Source organism: Leguminivora glycinivorella, chromosome 4, assembly GCF_023078275.1.
Source record: "Leguminivora glycinivorella isolate SPB_JAAS2020 chromosome 4, LegGlyc_1.1, whole genome shotgun sequence".
In the NCBI taxonomy this organism is placed as follows: domain Eukaryota; kingdom Metazoa; phylum Arthropoda; class Insecta; order Lepidoptera; family Tortricidae; genus Leguminivora; species Leguminivora glycinivorella.
This window is the reverse complement of record NC_062974.1, coordinates 11354241-11376323: the sequence shown is the minus strand read 5'-3', so window position 1 is coordinate 11376323 and position 22083 is coordinate 11354241. Positions and strand designations below refer to the sequence as shown.

General features: G+C 39.7%; 2 protein-coding genes and 2 non-coding genes across 7 annotated transcripts in view; 1 reads left to right on the top strand and 3 right to left on the bottom strand.

Annotated features, from left to right (window-relative positions):
- The window catches only part of LOC125225348 (adenylyl cyclase-associated protein 1), a 58959-nt gene extending 56949 nt beyond the window's left edge, over window positions 1–2010 (top strand). For all 3 annotated transcript variants that reach the window (XM_048129016.1, XM_048129017.1, XM_048129019.1), the window contains one exon: window positions 745–2010. In XM_048129016.1, the coding sequence (XP_047984973.1) occupies window positions 745–831 (87 nt within the window). In that variant the 3' untranslated portion in view covers window positions 832–2010. The remainder of the gene's footprint in view (window positions 1–744) is intronic.
- Window positions 2011–2073: 63 nt separating this feature from the next.
- Window positions 2074–22083, bottom strand: part of LOC125225345 — an 82216-nt gene continuing 62206 nt past the window's right edge. The window contains exons 3-13 of one of the 2 annotated variants that reach the window (XM_048129011.1): window positions 13508–13694; window positions 13154–13388; window positions 10398–13069; window positions 9437–9643; window positions 9056–9220; window positions 8443–8578; window positions 7983–8180; window positions 7405–7557; window positions 6678–6961; window positions 4359–4528; window positions 2074–2851 (exon numbers count right to left, since the gene is read on the bottom strand). In XM_048129011.1, coding sequence (XP_047984968.1) covers window positions 2489–2851; window positions 4359–4528; window positions 6678–6961; window positions 7405–7557; window positions 7983–8180; window positions 8443–8578; window positions 9056–9220; window positions 9437–9643; window positions 10398–13069; window positions 13154–13388; window positions 13508–13694 — 4770 coding nt within the window. In that variant the 3' untranslated portion in view covers window positions 2074–2488. The remainder of the gene's footprint in view (window positions 2852–4358; window positions 4529–6677; window positions 6962–7404; window positions 7558–7982; window positions 8181–8442; window positions 8579–9055; window positions 9221–9436; window positions 9644–10397; window positions 13070–13153; window positions 13389–13507; window positions 13695–22083) is intronic. The other variant, XM_048129012.1, reaches the window with a different exon arrangement.
- Trnai-aau lies at window positions 6136–6209 on the bottom strand. Its single transcript has one exon. It is a non-coding gene; the product is annotated as a tRNA-Ile (tRNA).
- Window positions 17494–17565, bottom strand: Trnaq-cug. Its single transcript has one exon. It is a non-coding gene; the product is annotated as a tRNA-Gln (tRNA).

Here is a 22083-nt window from a genome sequence, read left to right as displayed (position 1 = left end):
GATGCTACTTTATTGCACTAGTGCGAGAAGTGGTACTTTATATGCCCATGTCGAAACTTTTCCGCACTTGTATTGTAGTGTACTATTATTGCATTAGAATATTAGAAAAAGGTAAAACGTATTGACGGGCTTCTCTTTTTTTTTCAATGATTTTCAATAAAAAAACAAACATAAATCAAATTTAACAAAAAGTCCATTAATTAGTCAAAATCGCTTACTTCCTTTCTTTTGGTTAATAAATATAATTAATTTCTTTTGAAGTCCGTACTTCAATAAAACGGAGATTCTTTCTGTTTCCTCGTGCCGCAAACATTTATTTACGAAACTTTTTCCAACTTGCTTCATAAGGTAATATACATAGCTAAATTGCTTTCAAACGACAGTCCTTGAACTCGAAATAAACTTATCTGAGCATGATAATTATTGCCTAAGCATTTTTTATTCACTTGAAATAAATAAGTGCTATTTGATTTGTCTGTTACTTATTGTAGCACGTTACGTTACATATTACCGAAATATATAATATCAATTAAATGTTAGTGTTATTCTCAACTGAGAAGAACTTAACCCTTAAATGCATGACCTTGACAAAGATTTATTCAAATTGGAATTTTGACATACTTACTGTCAATAGAGTCAAAAATACATGTATATACATCACTATGCATTCAAGGGTTAACGGCCTTATTCTCTTTAACCATATGTAAGTTTGAAGTGGTCTCTGACGTTCGTATTGTGTTGCAGACGGAGTGGCCCGTGCCGGAGCAGTTCAAGACGGTGGTGAACAAGAGCGGCGGGCTGTCCACCACGCCCGTCGAGAGCAAGGGCTAAGCGCCTTCAGGCCCGGGAACTTCCACATCCCGCAACCGGCCGAACCTTGCTCTCCGGTTGACGTCTACTGGTCCTCTTTATCCTTGCAATATGACGATGTACGCAGCGTCAAGCGTCAACCAGAGACCAAGCCTGAAAAGTCGTGGCAAATTACCGTTAGACGGTGATGATTGTTTTCAGATGTTTTCTTTTTGACGTCTTATTTTTGTGACCACATTTTTTTCGTAATATTTTTTTAATATTTTAGATGTTTATTTAATTCAATTATTAAATTAAGATTAATATTATTCAATTTATACATATTTGCATTTTAATTTATTCGTATTAGTCACCCCTGACGTACATTTGCCACGGTTTGGACTACCCGTTTGCGGGGTTTGATTACCATTCATAATGAGTGCGCTCAACGCCGGGTCTACCAACCGCCCGCTCATTTTGTTTATTATGATAATTTGCACGGTCTAGTTGTAACTTCTGACACACTAGAATTCGTATCGAAATTCTACCCAAAGCACAAAACGTTCTCGGGCACTTCATCATCTATTACTAATACGTGTCCAATCTGATTTTGCCAATGTGAATTCATGCTCCCTTCATTTCCTAGTATTTAAATGTATATCTTACGTGACGTAGCAATCATTGTAACTCAAGTATTTACTGGCCTTTTGAGATGTATCAGAATGATGTTCCTTGCTATATTTTTAATAAAGAATCAGTCTGTAAGGCGAGGGAGTGGAGTACCGCTGGGTACGGGATTTAATTAAGTTAGATAAGGCGTGTGACTGTAACGAGTTTGGAATTGGAATGCTTTTATTGGTCTCGACTTTTGCTATCACTAGCAGTGATTCTATAACCCCGACTTGTCTCGCAAAATGCTAATTTACTTATTAACGTTTGAGTCATCGAGTTCTCTCGAGCGGTTTATTGAGATTTTCTTATTTGAGACGATTATAATTTATTGGTATTATAATTTTTAATTTCTTTGGAGTATTATATTATGTAGGTAATAATGAATCAGTATAATTCTATTCCGTTTTATTATGAATGTGACATCTCTATTAAGAATTAAACAATTAATAATGCCATCATTTTGAACATATGAATAATGATAATTTGTAATACAAACGTTTGCATTTTGTTAATTTATTTGTCGAGAGATTAAACTAAGTTTTAAGGAAATGTGTGTTTCTTTTTGAAATCGTCTGCATGGCATCGACCCTGAATCCGAATAAAACAAAAATATAGTGATTTCAAAAGATTTTTATTCCAATCATGGTTTACATCGTCCATTTGAACGGTGACGTCTTAATTCAAACGGAAAAGGTCATCCATGAACTTCAAATAAATAGGTTTAAATTCAAGCTGTCACGAAGTGGTTAACAAAACAACAGTTCGGGTACATAATAATGCTAATATCTATATTTACAAAGCGTACCCGCGTTCTAAATAAATATGGCATAGTCAAAGATATCGGAGATACGAGAAACACGGACTGAACTTTGCCGAAAACTAATCGGGGTCTTTACAATTTATGCCTAATCGATATTTTTTAAACGTACACTACGTTTACTTAAGTACATCTAATTAACATATCAGTCGCATTTAAGAAAGTAACTAAATAGTACTGGCTTATATGTAGGTAGTGTCTAGGCTAGTGTCAATCGGGGTCTTGGGCACTGGAGTTGAGTCTGCTGGAGGCGCAGCGCCACTCGTCGCTGCCGTCCGAGCACTCGAGGAAGCCGTTGCACACGCTGGACGGCGGCAGGCACTCGCCCAGCGGGCAGCGGTGGCCGGCGCACGTCTCCGGCCGCAGCGAGCGCCTGTTCTCGGCCGCCTGCAGGTCGTAGTACAAGTCCTCGGTGTCCGCGGCGGCGGTGTCGTTGAGCGCGTGCGCGGCGATGACGCCGTCGATCCAGTCGATGTAGTGCGACACCTTGGTGTAGACGCCGGGCCGGTTGGCGCGCGCGCACCCGTACCCGTTGCTCGTCACGCCGTAGATGTACCATTTGTTATCCGCTTCCTGAAATTTACAATCGGCTTTAAATATCTCCTCTAATACATCAACTATGCTATTAGACGTAGTTATAGGTATAGGCAAAATAATCTATCATCATCGTGTCAGCCCTTTATCGCCCACTGCTGAGCATAGGCCTCTCTTCTAGTACGCCATGTATCCCGATCCTGAGCTAGTCTTATCCAATTGTGCCCGCAATTGCGGATGTCGTCCACCCAACGAGCTAACGGATGGCAAGCGCTTCTTACGTCTGTAAGCGGCCACCATTCCGTTAACATTTTAAAAATATTTAGAAAAATCTGTAGTGAAACTGATTTGTCAGCTGATGTATAACTAAACACAAAGAACCAATATGGAATCTGGCTGTGAAACTTATGCCTCGATATTTAAAAATAAGGGACCGATCGATCAATACGGCCTAGTTGCCGATTTTAAACTTTCTACAGTAAATTCATCAACAGCCAATATACGAAGTCTGTAAACGCCTATTCATATTCAAATTGACGAAGTTGGGGAAGAAATAAATAAGTTTGCTCTTGTCATTATAATAATAATTTGCGCTATCAAAAACTTTGTTCTCATGCGGAGAAAATTGGAATTCGTTTTCCTTATTACAAAGTTTACAGCTCCGAAGCCCTCAGTGGGCTCACTGACTGTATAATATATTTTGCGACATCGTTTATCTATAAAGGAGCCTAAAGAGAGTTTTATCCTTAAATAACCCTGGCTGATAATGAAACGTTATTTTTCCCCTCACTAGCTCGGAAACACGAGTTTTGTCCTTTTTATACCAGCGGGTAAAAACGCATTTTATCCACTAGTGGGTAAAGTAATTTGACCTTGAATAAAGTCAAATTAACTGCTTTAAAATTGATAAAAGTAGGTGAATCTAGTAATAAAGATGATTTACCACCTGTGGAACTACTGGAAGTAGTGATAAACGCATTTTTGCGTCGTAGTTTCTAGTTTCCTCGCTATAGTGAGGGGAAAAGTTTTGGGTTACACTCGGGTGCAAATGTATTTTACTTCTCGTGTGTTAAAAAACTCGCAAGTTCGGGATTCTATTCTCGAACCACTCGCTTCGCTTGTGGTTCAACTATAGAATCCTTTCACTTGCTCGTTTTTCAATTCCACACTCGGCGTTAAAATACAACTTTGCCCCTTGTATAACAAATAACTATTAATTTAAACGGAAACTCTGCTTTTCTTAGGTAGTACCTGCTGCTTGTTTTCTACTTTTTAGAATCCTAAACTAAACTGTAGACAACATAGGTTCATAATATTTATAGATAACCTACTTATTGCCAGAGTATATACCTGCAGCTAGGATTATTAATAATAATGACTATGCTTGTTTTTTTTTTCTAAAACACAAGTTATCGCGTTGCACCGGTGTTGACCATGGGTTACTATGTGTAAGTAGGTTTAGTTTATAAGTCGTGGTGCTGTCGAGGGTTCATACAAGTAGCTAATCAATATATTGTAGCCATTGTAGGTTAATGAAATAGCAAACCTGGCACATGAGCGGGCCGCCCGAGTCGCCGAGGCAGGCGTCGCGGCCGCCGCGCTCGTAGCCCGCGCAGAACATGTCGTCGGTGACGCGGTACAGCGGCAGCGCGGCCGTGCGCCGCCGGCACTCCGCCGTCGAGATCACCGGCAGCTCCACCTCTTGCAGGGTGTCCGCTGAAAAAATACGTTACATTTTTATATAAAAGTGTTATCGTTATCAAAATTCAACCGTGAGCAGGTAATACATACATTGTCCTATATCCCATAAAGGGGTAGGCAGAGCACAAAGCTTCAGTGCCACTCCTGGCAAATACAGCTTGGCAGAAAAGAGTAGAAATGGAACTAAATTTGTTTATCATAGCCACGTACAAAAATGAATCAATAGTTGCGACATGCAATTAAAAACGGTTTACATAGACAGTGGCGCCCCTATTATTTTCTCTTTTTTTACCAGGCTACTAATGCATTTTTATCTCGGGCGATGCTGCTTGGTTATATGACTGTTAAAGTCAAACAAAGATGTAATCCGCTAGTCACAAGATTGTGCTGTGCCTACTAGGTACTATAATTGTAAATGCACTGAGAGAAATTTGCATTGTGAATTTAACAAGTTCGACTTGTTGCGGTTTATCCGTTTGAATCAGCCAAACGTATGTTTAAAACAATATGTGTCAGGTTGTTTTTATAAAATCGACTTGTTGATTCAAATATATTGCCGATTCAAATGACAAGTAGCTTGTTGTTTGAACCAAATAGCACGTAGGCGCTATTTTAACCAAAAAACTTGTTGAACGGACATGAAAACTGGTTGTATTTTCTCTCAGTGTGAGATTTAGACGATTTAGAAGATTGCTACGCCCTTGCAGGGTCCATATTATGTACCTAATTAAGACCTAATATGTATGCAATAAATGCTTATGACTTATGACGCACCCTTTACCTACAGTACCTAAATAATCTTCAAAAAAGCGCGCTACGATCAAAGTTATCTTGTAAAGGAAACCTACTTAGGTACCTACCTAAAAGATTTGATCAACTATGATTCTACAAGAACTTAGGAGGTTTTTCCGTGAACGTTACAGACAAAATGGACAATAAACGAGCCTGTAGAGAGTACAAAAAGATATATCGGTTGATTCTCATTTGTAGACGGAGTACAAATGGGGTAATAAATGAATAAGTAATTCTCCTTTTATACGCCGGCACCAACGGCAATGAAGTGTCGGGATGAAAAACGTGCGGGATTATGGTTCATACGGACGGACCCGCGTATTGTGTGTCGGTAGACTACGTAGGTATAAATAAGTGCAAACCGTGCGAATTAACTGTTTGTAGGTATATGCATATTGTAACATATAATGTGATATACCATGAACGGCATAAACATATATGTAGTAGGTACCTATGTAAACATAATTACTTATAGGCTAATTTATTATATTATATATGTCATACTACTACAGATAAGATATTACGCTAATAAAAGAACCAGCACGTAGTATGGTATCTTCAATAATGTGTTGCAAAATGTATGGTGCACGTAGATGTACAGTATGTACATATTTATCTACAAATAAATATAATATACAATACCTACTTCGGTACATAGTTAATAGTAGGGTATGAGGCACTGGTAATTTACATAGTCGCCATTAAAATGATTAGAAAATCATGTAAATTGCTAACACAGGAACACCAAAATATATAAGTGTTTTTATTGATTTTAAAACAACTACGATTAACTAGAATCGTTATTTATTGTAAAAAATAAAAAAAATAAGTGGCCCATGAGGGGATCGAACCCGCGACCTTCGCGTTATTAGCACGACGCTCTAACCAACTGAGCTAATGGGCCGATGGAAACCGCGACGAAAATACGATAAAGTTTCTGTGACATGATAAATTTACAGTGAAATCAGTTTTTCGTTTTTTTTTAGTTTCTGCGTTAGGGTTACAAATGCAATGTAATATCAAGTAATATACATTGTACAGATAAAATCTTGCAAGTTTAATTTGACCCATTTCTCGTTATATTTACGTAGATGATTTGGCATGCAAATCGGATGACGATGGAATAGGTAGGTATAATAATAAGAAAAATGTCCTTAAGAAAAACTTACGTCTTTTCAAAAAATAAATACTTCGTCAGTGAATTTACTGACTTTTTATATTAGAATAGTAACCTCAAGCTACAAAAAATCAGATGGACTCGAAGTCGCGTCAGAAGTAGGTATCCTAGACTCGCGCGCACCGGACCGAACCACAAGTCGGTACCGTATGTGAAGTATAGAATAGGGAGCGCGGACAGGACGAGGAGACTCACGGAAGACGCGCTCGTGCTCGTAGAGCTGCCCCCAGCCCAGCACGGTGCAGTGCTGGCCGGCGGGCGGCGGCGCGCGCGGCGGCGGCAGGCAGGCGGGGCGCAGGCGCGCGTGCAGCGCCAGGCGCGCCACGCGCAGCAGCGCCACGTCGTTGCGGAACCCGCGCGCCGCGTACCGCGGGTGCAGCACCACCGTCTGCACGCGCGCCGCGCGCTCCCACGGCCCGCGCGGCCACGCGCCGCGCCGCAGCGCGCCCAGCCGAGCCACCCAGTGCGCGTCCGTCGCCCTGCGATTACAGATCACATTAAAGACTTGCTCTTCTCAGCGAAGCTTATAGGTACGAACGCCGATGTGCGAGTGGCGGAATTCGGAAACCTTCCAAAAACGTTGAACGGTTCTTGCAAATAACTTTCATGAAAGTTTCACAAGAAATATAGGAAATCAACATTTATGAAATGGAAAATTTCACTCTCCATACAATAATGAGGAAAAGTTTCAGAATTTTTTCAATGTTGAAAATTTCGCAATTTTGGAAAGTTTCCTTCGGCACATCAATACCTACTTACGAGTCCTACGAATTTGCAGACAATGGTTAAATCCATCAATGCGAAATCTTTCTGTCCGTCTGTTAGAGACCGCTTCACATTTATACACTTTTTGGAGGAAAGATAGTTTGAGTCCCGAGGAAAGGCATAAGAAATGCATTAAATATTATGTATACAAACTTACTGGTAGAAACAATGACTGGCGGAGAGCAGCCACTCGGCAGTGATAAGGGTGGCGCCACACTGGAAGTCGCCGTCGCGGTAGAGCGCGGCCTGCCACGGCCACGCGCCCGCCGCCGCGCCGCCGCCGCCCACCACCCTGCCCCAACGCACGCGACTGTTAGTGCAAATTGTTACTTGTTCCTATTCGTTCCGTGATCGCACAAAAAGGCCGTAGACATATCTGATACAATCTTGTTTCTAGAGCCATAAAAGCGTGTCAGATATTTATGCAGCCTTATTTTTGTACGATGTTATTGTCGGTGACTGTTAATTCCACCCGAGTCCAGAAGGAGCAAAAAGAATGGATTCTTATCTGTTTTACTGATGCAGTTAATTCAGTCATTGCCTTTTTATTGGCACTTCGACACATATTATAATTATTTATGATATGATGCTTTTATGTAGCAATATTTGGCTATCATTGCATTATAAAATTTTGAGCTGAGGTTTACGATGACATCCAAATATTCCACAACTATGTAAACCACTTCACAAGATTTCGTACTAATATTTCAAGACTTAAGATAAGACGCAACTTACCTAGGCTGCTGCGCGTCAGCGTGCGGTCGCACGCCACACTCGAGTGAGCCGCAGCGCACACGCAACGCGCGGCGTTTCTTACACGACGCGCGCCGAAACGTCAACCGCGCATCACGCGCGCGTGAGTCGTGCCACACCTCCCAGTAACCAGCGCGCGCCGCGCGTCCTTCGCGGGCCTCACGCGCGTAGCCCACGGACCTGACACAATGTTCACAGTAGTTAGTAGGGACTATATTAGAACTTTAGAAGTTCTTGAAGCGCTGATGGTCAGCGGTAAAAGCGTATGAATTCCAATCTGGAAGTTTAAACCCCGAAGGAAAACATCGTGAGGAAACCAGACTACCCCCAGAATTATATAAGTTTATCTCAACTTTCGAAAATCAGATGACAGTCGCATTTCTAAAAAAGTAATTCTTTACTTTTGGAATGTAATTGTACACACAACTCAAATGATACTGACTGGAAGGTCATGGCGCGGCAGACGGCGCGGCCCAGGTCGGGCAGCTGCAGCGTGCTGTGCGCCTCGTGCACCGCCTCCGCGAAGCTCTCCACGCACAGCCGGCCCCACACGCCGCGCTTGCGCACCATCACGTATCCTACAGAAAATAATTCAGCAACATTCTAGTGCCATCCCTTTGAAATGAAATGAAATGAAATGATTTATTGTCAGACCACAGGTAAAAAATATAAAAGATGTCAAAAATAATAATAATCGTATCTTTTCCGCAGTCTACCATTTCTGGTGTACAATATTCAACTCAATATGTGTGAGAAAACCGGATAACACTACGAGTCTACGATATTGCCACTTTTTAATTTCTATTCTTTTGGTCAGACTGTAGGTACAGGCGCACTTTAATTATTGTCAACCTTTTTTATTTAAGTAGTGACACTGGTAACCAATAACCATAATGTTCAATGCCATGTACCATGCCAACGCATATGACACAAGTAACAGGTACTCACTCTAATTGTAAGTGCCTAAATCGATTGCCTGGATAAGTATTTCCGGTAGATTCAAAGTCCAGATAAAGTATTTATCTGGACTTTGAATCTACCGTATTACTGGTTACCTTCCTCGTTGTAGGGCACAACCTCGTTGTCGACCTGGTCAGCCAGCGCCACGCAGCTCTTCTCATCGTCTCCGAGAGGGCAGTCGGGCACGCCGTCGCAAACGCGCAGCTGTTCCACGCACTGCTTCGCGTTCGCGCACACGTACTGGTCTTCGCTGCACCATTCTGTGAGCAAAACCTTACTTTAGTACCAACTAACAAAGAACTTGTTCACGAGCAATGTTTTAATAGCACTTCTCTGCAGATTTCATGTAGAGAACAATAGATTTGGGATACTTAATCTTCTGGGATCTTATATCCAGCTCCTGATTTTGCAAAAATCTTTGGCTATTGACCTATTTACTTAGCCGAGGAATGTGACTGAATCCGGACTCATCTTACCGCATCTGTTCTCATCCGAGTAATCCCAACAGTCGACGACGCCATCGCAGATCTTGGCGTCAGCGAAGTCAGCACGTAGATAGTCAGCGCAGGAGCAGGCGCGCTCGTCCTCGCCGCCCGCGCAGTCCAGCAGGCGGTTGCAGCGCGACGTCAGCGGCAGGCACGCGCCGGTCGAGCAGCGGAATGATGTGCTGTTGTCGCATTCCTCTGGAGATGCATCAAAACTTTGGTTTTAAACTTTAATCAATTATAAATACTAGAAAACGAATCAACTATAGGATTTATAACCATTTTTTTTCTTTACAATTTGTAGATTTTTTAAAAGTTATAGACGGTGTAAACACATAAACTACCTAAGTATTTCCGGCGTTCGCAAGTCAGGAAGGACCAAAGCAGAATATGATATTTTTGATAAAAGAGACTTAATAGCACCACAGCCACATCACCACCATCGCTACTCTCGCCAGGCAGAGCAGACCTCCCTTGCGGAGCCCTCGGACAGCCCCTGAGTATCTACGGTCGGCTGCATTTCCAGAGGGGCGTCCCCCCACCGACGGCACAAACCAGGCGAGAGTACCTAACCGCAGTGTAGACAGGATTTTGTGTGAATTTATAAAAACTAGAACCTACGACCTAAATTAGCTCAAAATTTAATCATTAAATTTCTTGTTTCCGAACTTCGTCTCCGTTTCCGACATTTAAATAAATTAATATTTTTTGCACGAATTTGGATTACTCATTTCTCTCTTTTAGCTAGTAATTCAGACCCTAATCGTGACACTGGCACAATCCACAGCACAATCCACTTTATCAGTGGGAAAGGGAACGAAAACCAAATTTTTATAAAAAGATATTTAGGCCCTGAAGGGCGTCTGAAATTTTCAAATTGGTCCTTAAAGTCGCATTTTTCGACTGAACAAGTAGTGGATGTGCCAAAATATAAATAATCAACTAATCGTACCTGTTTTAACGACGTCTTTTGTTATTTCTTTCTCGAAATATAATTTGTTGAAGTTTTTTTCAGGAACAGGTTTTTCTATGTTGTTGATGTCTTGTTTTGAAGGCGGAACTTTACTGAATGTCTTAGTCAAAATTTTGAAACCCGCCTGATTTAAAGTGTAACTCGATGGTATAGCTTTGGTAGAAATTACTCCACCTGGAGTTCGAAATAAAGTATTGTTCTGTGCATCTGAAATCGTCGCTAAATTGGCTAGTTGTTTTAGTTTGTCAATGGTAAGTGTATTTGTTTGATTTGTGGGTATTTCCAAAACAACATCAGGTTCCAAGGCTAGTTCATATGCTGGGAGGTCAAGAGTTTTATTTGCTTGTTTGCTACTAACACTTCCAGTCACATGGTATGATACCCTATACGTGCCTTCTGGTACGTATGTACCGTTTTCATTCTTAACTTGAATGGAACTTCCTAATTCATCGCTCGCTTTAGGAAATCGGTTACCACCAATGACCACGTCCGGTGAACTGGCGACTGGCACACTGTCACTGACTTTTGTTATTACGTCTTCATCGTCGATTTTGACTTCTCCATCCTTTGTCAATTCAAGCTTAGGTGTAACGTAATCGTAATTGTTATTTATACTTCTTTTTGTAGTTCTTTCCGTAACAATTTGAGATCTTATGTTGCTACGAAAAAAACCACGCTCATTTTCCTTCTTTGGAGATTCAACACGTATTAACGGCCTAGGTCGCAGAGGACGGTTTACGCCGAGATTAGATTTGGCGGGTAGCAGAGTGATCACTCGTGTTGTTGTTGCTTCTACTTCATCCTCGGGTACAAGTTCAACAGATCCAGTCATTTTAATATGAGTCTGGCGCTCTTCATTTTCAGATTCATCAAATTCTTTTACAGGTTTTTCAGTTGTGCTTTGTGTATATCGTTTTATAATTTCTGTAAGATTTCTAAGAATTGATACTTTTCCAGAGAACTTTGGTGTCGTATTTGGAAATGGTGCGTCATTTTTCGTAATAATGGCTTGAAGCGTATCATTGTAATATTTCTCAGGCGAGTGCTTGTTGAATGTGCCATTATCATTGGTTGAGGTATTTACTAATTCCCAGGTGTGGTGAGGGGTCTCTGTGCTTGGTATAATCGAAACTTTGTTATTCGGTCGTCTTGTGGAGTTCTCTGTTTCGTCGTGAGTATCAGCTTCTTTTGGAGTACTACTAGATGACATGTCTCTAGAGGACATAGTTGACATAGTGCTGGTTGAAGTCGGTGTTTGTGTTGAAGTGGTCGTCGTTGTTGAAGTACTGCTTGTAGTGACTTCTTGTTTCTTAAGAATTGATGCACCTTCTACTGATACTTTTTTAGTGCTGTTATCTTGCTGCTCAAATTGTACCACATTTAGTGTTACCGATGTTGTTTTTTCTTTAGGAGGCCTTTCTACTGGTTTTCCATCATCTTCGTCGTCCCCGCTTATTTCTTCTGATTCTACTACTGCACTTATTTTATCGACAGGGATGGGATGAGCTTTAGGAAAACTAGACCCTAATGTCTCCATATTTTTTAATGGTGGTGCAAACGTTGGAAGGGTAAAACTTGTGTAAACAGGGCTTGGTACATATACTTCTGCGCCTAAATTAGGATCCACACTTAATAGGCCTGGGGGCTTATATGTGACTTTCTCTCTATTTTTTACTGGAGGAATAGGACTTAGAAAACTTTCTAGAACCGATGAATCTTCTACTACTTCAGCGACACCGATCCTATCTTCAGCATTGTGTTCAATGGGTTCTATAGGTTGCTCTTCAGTTACCACCGGCACGTGACTAGTGGACTCGTAATATGGCCTTGTGATTGGCCGCCACGGTTCATTATCAACAACATGTGGTACAGTAAAAAGGGTATCGATTTTAGGAATATCTTTGTACTGATTTTCATTAGTAAGGAGATCCAGTAATATTTGTGAAACATTATTCGTATTTATTTTGAGTGGCGTAGATGGTGTAGTAATGGAAGACGTCGCCACTGGACTTCTTGTAGTTCTTTCAGAATCGGTTTGTGGCGTTGGATCTGTTTTTGGTTTTACATTCAAGGTAGACATAATCGTAAATGGTCGCGCCTTTGGTGTACTTGTAGGAACTCTTCTTGTTGTTGACGGTCTAAATGTAGACGGTCTAATGAAAGGAGGTTTCGTCGAGGGTGCTTTAGTAGTACTTGTGGCTTTTGTTGTAGTCGTTGTCTTAATATTTGGTTTTTCCTCATTTAGTGGCGGACTAGAGTTTTGTTTATTTTCAGTAATATCAGCTTCAGTCTTTGTGATCTGGAAAGTACCTTGAACTACGGGCAAATTTTCTGTGTCAATGTCCGGCTCATCGGGATCTTTCTTTCTATTGGGAATACTTGGTTTTACCGTAGTTTTACGCACAACACCTACCCTAGTTTGTAAAGTCTTATCTTTACTACTAAGCGGAGGAGGAGCTTTTGAACTACTTATTGCCATGGTGTCATTCAAAGCCTCTTTGACGTAGGATTCAGAGTGGTAGGTGTGGGTTAGATCCCTTTTTATAACTATACTAGATGTATCTATTTTTATTTGTCCAAAAGCTGGATTCTTCGAATTTAAGTCTTGAATTAAAATATTTTTCAGTGTTTCTTCTATATTTGAGACAGAACTGTAAAAAAAAAACGAATTTTAATAATGGGCACAAGGGATTGCAATTGAACGTGAATATGATGGGGGCGGTAAAACCACATACCTTGGTATTTTTCTCCTATCAAGATATAGTCTGAAGTGCACGTCTAGTCGGCGGTCCCCGAAACCAGTGACAAGAGCGCCTGCAAAGGCCTGGCGCAGCGCCGAGGGCGCGGCGTACGCCTGCCGCAGCGCGGCGCCGTAGCGGCGCTGACGCTCGCGCCATGCGGGGCTGCCTGCCGCGCCGCCGTACACGTCTCCGCGCGTCACGCGTAGCGTGCCCTCGAACGACATTATTGCTGAAATTGTATATGACACTATTAATGTGTGCCGGTATACTCTTGATCATAACTATTGGCAAGGTAGTTAGAGACTCTAAGCTAGATTTCCACACTAGCTAAGTAGTATTGTTACTCACGTTCCCCATTGTCAGGCCTCAAGGCCCCCATGTAGAAGGCGAGCGCGGCGACGGCGAGCACCGCCACGGCCGCCAGCAGCGCGCCGCCCACCAGCGCCGCCGAGCACAGCCTGCCGCTGCCGCCGCGCGACCCGCTGCCACTCCCGAGCCCGCGCCCGTACCCTCCACCCGCGAACCGATATTCACTCTATAAAACAACATCACAAACTTTACGGTCTGACTACGACATTAAGTTGGAGTCAGAGCACAGACATAGGACCTATTGCCGCTGCCACTTATTGTCGTGGCTGGGCCGTTTAGAAAACGCTTTTTACAGGAATGTGAAAGGTACCTTATCAAGATTCTATGGCCAATTGCAATAAAATTTAATAAGTAGGTTTAGGTACTATATGTTTCTTAAACCCTATTTACGGTTGAAACAATTGCAGGCGTTATTTGATACATTGGAATCTACCTACACCTAGGTAGGTACAGAGTAAACACAGTGCTGATAACAGTGATAACAAATACCACTATTAGTGAGCTCTTTGACCGCTTATACACTATCAATTATTGTATTACTTATGTTCCTGACATAAAATATCTAAAGGTTGATCTGAACATTTGTTTTATTGCTTTGTAAAATTTTGTCCGAAATAGTCACCGAAAAAATGTTGTGCAGCCAGACTGGGCTAGGCACTTGGACTAGGCACATGTAAGCTGTAAATAAATAAATAAAATAAATAAATATTATAGGGCATTCTTACACAGATTTACTGAGGCCCACGGTAAGCTCAAGAAGGCTTGTGTTGTGGGTACTCAGACAACGATATATATAATATATAAATACTTATATACATAGAAGACATCCATGACTCGGGAACAAGTATCTGTGCTCATCACACAAATGCCCTTACCGGGATTCGAACCCGGGACCGCGGCGCAGCAGGCAGGGTCACTACCGACTGCGCCAGACCAGTCGGTCGGTTGTAAGTATCATGGTATACAATATAGCATATATTTCCTTTCGTAACTTAAAATATTGGTGTGAGATTAGATGCTGAGAAACACTTCAGTGCAAAAGGCATGACATACCTACAATAAGTCATGTACTGCCTTGACACAATGTAGAAATCATTGGACTTTTGTCGGACATCATTTGCGCTGGGAACTGCCCACGGGCACCGCGAAATAACCCGCACCTTTTACCTTCCGTCAAGTTTTACCGCGTGACTCGTATATCAAAACCGATGAAACTCAAATGTAATCGACGTAGTATCTAGGTGCAGGTGGTTTATTATGAAATGCCTTGTGACTCTATAATTCTTCCATAAATATTAGTGCAACAGTGACAGTTGCAGTTCGTTACGGAACATACTTACTTCTTACTTCTTAGACGATTGTCATGTTGGCTACTATGCCTGGATCAGAAACGTTGCTTAGTCAGAGGATGTACCATGATTTAATAAAACATGAGAAAATAAGTGGGGTGTGCAATATCATCATACATAGGTACCTACGGGGATTCATTAAAACACGCGAATAAAAGTTTTGCGTCATATAGAAAACGATTCTTTCAAAAGCAAAATTAACAGAATTATTTATATTACTCCGATTTATGACGGTATTGTAGGTAGGTATCTCCCTTGATGTAAACTTGCTTCAATAAGAGTATTTTTACACATTCACATAATATTGCTAATATAATTAGTACAGGCGTTGGGATTATTTAGAGTGAAATTAAGAAGGAAAAAAGTAGGTAGGTGACTAATGTACTAAAAATAATACCTATATTGTAAATTGCAATAAGTTACAGCCGTTAATTGTTGCGTATTAGTTCAAATACGTTGTTATTATCATTATTGTTTACGTCATGTTATATCATAATATTCATAATACGTAGGTGGCCATACTTCTACGTAATCTTCACGATATGCGAATATTCTTTCAGTAGAAACTCCAAAATAGCCGAGAGCAAAACAGATTATGAAGACGGATAAGACACCGAAATTTCGGCACTAAACTTTACGTTCGATATCAGTTTATAATTAAAACGTATGTTTAAAATGTTTACGTGAAGGTAGCACGTCATTTTAAAGAACATGAACAGAATTTTGATGAGGTAAAATTTTGGCTAGCGGTTTTTATGGTCCCGGTAATTATACCGTGGAAGCGGCGGCCATTACAAAAGGGTTGGCATATTTACAAACGCAAGAATGAAGAAAGTCCTACTTGGAGAAATGATCCACAAACAAGACGGGGTAATTTCTTCTTGTGAAGTATGCTTTGTAGAAAAGTAAAAACGCGCCAAATGTTTCTTACTCCTGAGATACAAAGAAGGAGCAGAAAATGATGATGAGATTGAAGCGGTTTTTTGTCCTTGTACATTTTGGCACTTAAATATTTGATGTCATACGCCATTCTATGTATATAAGTATTTGTATATTATATATATCGTTGTCTGAGTACCCACTACACAAGTCTTCTTGAGCTTACCGTGAGCCTCAGTCAATCTGTGTAAGAATGTCTTATATAATATTTATATTTATTTATATTTGTATTATGATAAAACATATGTAGATAGCACTTATAAATAGTGAAGGGAGTAAGAATCTTATACTATTAAACGAGCAATTCTTGTATATTTATTTATTTATATATACCGAGGATCTCGGAAACCACTCTAACGATTTCGCTGAAATTTGTTGTGTGGGGGTTTTCGGGGGTGAAAAATCGATCTAGCGTAGCCTTAGATCCCGGAAAACGCGAATTTTCGAGTTTTCATGAGTTTTTCTTTCGCGTTTGTAAACATAAAATATGGCATCGATTCCGCTTAGCTCAGACGTACGAGGTCGGTCTAATGAACGCAGATAGATCGTAGGTGTCAGGGTTTCGAATCCCGGCCAGAAATTAAGTTTTTGTTTTTTGTCTTTTTTTTTTGTTTTTGTATTTATAAGAGTTTTTTTTTATCTAAAAATGTGATATATTAAAATAGAACCGAGCGAAGGTCGGTCGCCCAGATATGTATGTATTATTTGCTAAGTATTAATACGTGAACTTAATATAAGGTAAACCTATTTGTCAAATTCTTATTCTTAAAGAATTGTAAGTACCTAGTAGTTTAGTATTTTTATGTTGAGGTTTCAGTATCTTGTAAAATCTTTTTATTTTAACCTCTTTTCACATTTATCATCTTCTTACAGAAAGAGCACAGTAGGAGTGAGTTCTCATTTAAGTTGCAGTTGGATTCCCTCCGTCTGTAAAATTATGATGCCCTTAAATTAATATAAGTTAACCCTTTACAGACATACTTACGCCGTGGCTTGCGTGGGCGACGGTCGCGCGATGGTCGGGCGACGGCAATGCGACGCATACGAAATCAAACCTTATCGCTATGGAAGTATGAGACGCGACGGCGACGGTCGCGCGACCGTCGCCCACGCTGACACGGCGTTACTCAAACATGGCAAATTTTTCATCTCAAAACTGCGAAGAATTTGTCATCCAATCTTCAACGATTCATTTGGACAACGCAATTAATATTATTACTTATTTAATTTCGCGACTACAGGCACATCCGCAGCAGAGGGTAATTACCTCTCTTTAAATGACGAGTTGCGCAATGAGGTCGTTGAACCCGACCAATTACAAGCGTATTTAATTGCTTATAACAATTAAGTCTCAGTCTTACTTACCTTACTAAACAGAAACTTTGTTGTAAAGTGAGCCGGTTTCTATTGAAAAAAAAAATGCAGGTCAATATTTTAGTAAAATATATTTCAGTATTTTTATTTTATTTTATTAATAAATATTTAAATAAAATGTATATGGTTTAATAATAAATCAAAAAGAAAAAAGCAAAATGAAGGTTCCACCTAAAAAAACAGTTAGTAGTAAAACATTTAAATAATTTTATAAAATAAAATATTTATAAATATTGGAAATAAAATGTATGGCCGAGTTTAATATTAAATGAAATAAAACAAAAAATCAAAAAAGTAAAATGAAGGTTCCACCGAGATTTGAACTCGGATCGCTGGATTCAGAGTCCAGAGTGCTAACCATTACACCATGGAACCGTTGAGAGAGCGGACGAATTTAGCGTTCACGTTATCTCATCTATATGCGAAGCTTTACATAAGTTGTAATACTGCCAATAACTAGTGCCAAAATAGTCCACATTTTGAATAGTGTCTAATGTCTATGAACGAAAAAATAACATACTTACCTATTACCTACTATACAAAATCTTGTCCATGTTTACGAAATCTTATCTATATTGAATTCATTCTTGTGTTTTAGATGGATAAGTATAATTTAATATGTACGTAATTAAAAGCAGATCAAATAGCTTAATACCCCTATAAGTATTACTACATATAAGTGATGTCAATAATATTAGGCGATGTGCCTATAGATTTATTTTTTTAAGACGCTCGCATCAGCTAAATATTTCCCGCGCTATGAGTATACGATAACAAATGATCATTTATCGATAGAAGACGGCACGGCGACCGTGGTCCCATTCCACCGTGGCGTGGCTGCGGTAATGAACTAATGACGAGCTTGCACTAGGTAGGTACCTGCTGCTGTACCATACCAATGTGTATGATACGATGCCTTAACATCGATACCTGTGTCATTACTTAGCAGAGACCAGTTAATAGTAACTACTGGTAATATCAATATTTAAATTAATATGGGTCAAAGTACTCGTATAGTCAAAGTGGTCAAAGGTTCCACTTTTGTCGCTAGCCGCTAGCACGCGACTTCATTTGCGTGGAATTAAAGTCGTTATCAAATGTAGTGCATAAAATAAATATATGAAACTGTAGGCACTTTAACGACTACAGTACCTATGTATGTATATTAGAGGTTTTACTCAGATATTTGTGAAGACATCATAATTATGTCATGTATTACTTGTACTATTATACACCGTGTTTTTATTGAATTTCGTTAACTTCAGCATATAGTTAAGTTAGATCCTTTATAGGAGAGTGGCATAAGTAGTTAGTTTTCTTAAATACGTATTTTTTTCTAAAAAAAACCATACCTACACCTGCGATAGATGTTACATCAATTGCTGTTGAGAAACGGGCTTTACAATTAACTCACATTAGGTTATTGTCAAAACTATGACATGTCAGTCTCATACCCAACACACAAAGCCCGTTTCTTAACAGCAATTGATGTAATATCTATCGCAAGTGTATGGTGTTTTTCCAAAAAAAGTTACGAAGGAATTAAAAAAAACAAACTATTCTAGCTGTTTCCTATAATTGGACCTAACTATATGCCGAAGTTAACGGAATTAAATATAAACACGGTGTATATTCTGCGGTATTATTACCAGTATTAGTTACGTAAGTATTAGTGAAGTCGGATCAGCGCCATAAAATCTGACCAATAGAAAGAATTCTACCCCACTCCCATGTTACGAAAAACGTATTTGTGAGAAGAAATGGAATTTAGATACCCAGTCTTCATAACTTATTGTACCTACTGTCCCTGATATTAGCACTTAAGGTACGCGTACCCGAGTGCTAGCTAGCATTAGCGTACAGTGCAGACAGTGCAGTGTTTAGCACTCGTACTAATTTCACGCCCACTTGCCCCGCGATGACCGACAAACGCTCGTCCGACTTATTGTGGTTGTCGCTACAAGGTTTGCAAATTAAAACATGCCAACATTAGATCCCCATAATAGTAGGTATTTATACGTGTGAAGTAGGTCTTTTGAACCATTGTTTAGGTCTATCATCATTTTCTATGAATATAATTTAGGCACAAATAAATGGAATGGTTAGATTGCTACCAGCTATGATACCTATGGAGATTAGGCTGTTGTATTACGACTAAAAGTAAAGACATCAAGGTCTTTCAAATCAAAATCTCATTTAAGTATCAGACGTTGAGTGTTCTTTGATAATTCGATCCCGCTTTCTCTGTCAATACTTCAGATAAGCTGAACGCGGCGGGCAACTTGCCAATACCAACAAGATACTATTTATCGTAACGTAACGTAAGCTATTTCTGTAATTTGAAATATTATGTACTACTTTGGGAAATGAATTATTATGTCTTATTTATGTCGTTTACTACATTGTTTTGTTGCGGATCACTACAAATTATTAGGGAATCGGAAACCTTTAAGTGATAATGATAAACATTGATAGGTATTAATTAGTCATCTACTCGTAAGATATTTATATGAAAGATAACAACGACTGTTAGATTGGTATTAGGTACAACTTTAGGGATGTAAGTATGTGTATATAAGGTAGGTGTTTCTTTTTTGTAAGGAATAATTATTAGGTGTTTTGTCTTGTAATAATGTCATTTGGGTCAATTTATAAAAAAATGGAAATTGGTAGCCATAGCAATATTGCGAGTCACTACCTGGAGCATAAAGAACCTTGAATTGGATTTTTCTCAGAATTAAGGTATAATATCAAAATTAAGTTATGCTTGAAGTCTCACAGAAGGTACACATAACTATCTACATATTATAATTAATACAATTCTTTCCTCGCACTAGTGAAAGCGCGTGAAATAGGAAAATGACCATTAGTTTTTCCCTTACGACGTTCTTCTTCGTCACGTCTACACCTCTACCTTAGATTAGCATAAGCCCACTTGTAAGATTTCTGGCATACTCGTAGCTGTCCGGTTACCGGTGACCGACACGCCGCTCCTAGAGTTACATAGATAGACGGCTATTTACGAACGCTGCGACCGACAAATTATACGTGACGCAGTTTTCTACTAAGGTCCAACTGGAAGGTTGAGGACAAATGATTATTTAGATACTCTAAACTTAGGTTAACTATGTTAAATATCTTTATTAGCCGCAAAATAGTTATTTGGAGTCTATAGTTGAACCACGAGCGAAGCGAGTGGTTCGAGAATAGAATCGTGAACTTGCGAGTTTTTTAACACACGAGAAGTAAAATACATTTGCACCCGAGTGTAACCACAGAATATATAATAGTACAAGTACAGAAGGCCCACTGCTTTGATGTTCACGAAATACCGCCTTTTTAAATGCCTACAAAATTCTAACAAAGAAACGAGCCGCACGTGCGCAGCGTCGGACGATAGGGTTGCCTATGGATTAATACTCAGATAAAATGTTATACTATAATATATTTTCAAGTCTTGAGTACTTTCTAGGTATATGTACATATATACGGTATTTATATAATTTTGTTTAAGCCCTAACATTACAAGCCTTATTGAACTTTTCCATGGGACTTAATCAATAGTAGATCTGTATCAATAGTAAGCGTGTCCTATTTTATTCATGATGTCTATTTAACTAAGAATTATTAGCCATTCTACACGCGGACATCGCATATGAACCTTAAGAAAAACTCGCAACGTAAAGCAACAATAGAAAGTGCGAGCGTGCGTTCCGTGAGAACGCGCGCCACCCCTGATTAGGCCGCGAACTCGCGGCCGCCGGCACGTACTTTTAGCGCGGCGATGGAATCGCGGAGTGAGCCGCCCCTGGTGTAACACAAAACTTTTCCCCTCACTATAGCGAGGAAACTACAACGCAAAAAAATGCGTTTATAATCACTGCTTCCAGTAGTTCTACAGGTGGTAAATCATCTTTATTACTAGATTCACCTACTTTTATCAATTTTAAAGCAGTTAATTTGACTTTATTCAAGGTCAAATTACTTTACCCACTAGTGGATAAAATACGTTTTTACCCGCTGGTATTAAAGGACAAAACACGTCTTTCCGAGCTCGTGAGGGGAAAAGATTATTTCCAACCCTTCGTCCAGACATGTCCTACTACTGTCTGTACTAATTTGAGATATGTTCAGCCTGGGTTCTGCATCAGGCCAATACCTAACCTAATCCAAGATAATGGATTAATAATGGAGTATCATCTGGCTTAATCCATTTAGACCTAATTACTGTACAGTTACTAGTCACTAAACGCTTAGATGCACGGACATAAATGAGTTCATCTGGTCTATTTTGTTTAGGTAATTGTAGTAAGTAGGTAAACCATATTTCATCCTAACTAAAAGAAAATGATGTAACGGTCACATTGCGATTTGTTAGGGGTTGATTCAAGGGTGCCTGAAGTTATAAGTTACCTAGGATTACTTCTTAAGCTATAAATTCCATTCAAAACAGATGATCATGAACTAGAATATCCAGTTTTATAGATGAATAATAACACACTGGCACTTGCTGATTATTAGTATGCAATTACCCTTGTGGCATCTATTTCAAGATGCTGTATGCATAAGTGGGCTGCATGGTGCATGGTCTGCATGGAGACCGGGCGACCTTGCGCGGGCGCGACCTCACAACCCTGAGCTGAGACCCGAGCCCGCCTGCCCGATGCTGACGCTGACTGATCACCGATAAATCATTATCGGATTATTGCCAAATGTGCCCATCACACTGACGTATCTACATCTCAAATCAAAACAACAATCTTCTGAAAGTCTATTATTAAATAAAATGGCACTTGTCAACGTTGATCTTTATCACTTAAGTAACTGATTTATTATCAACTTAGACATATGTTAAAGGTTGAAAATGAAATAAACCCGTGCTTTTTAAATTAT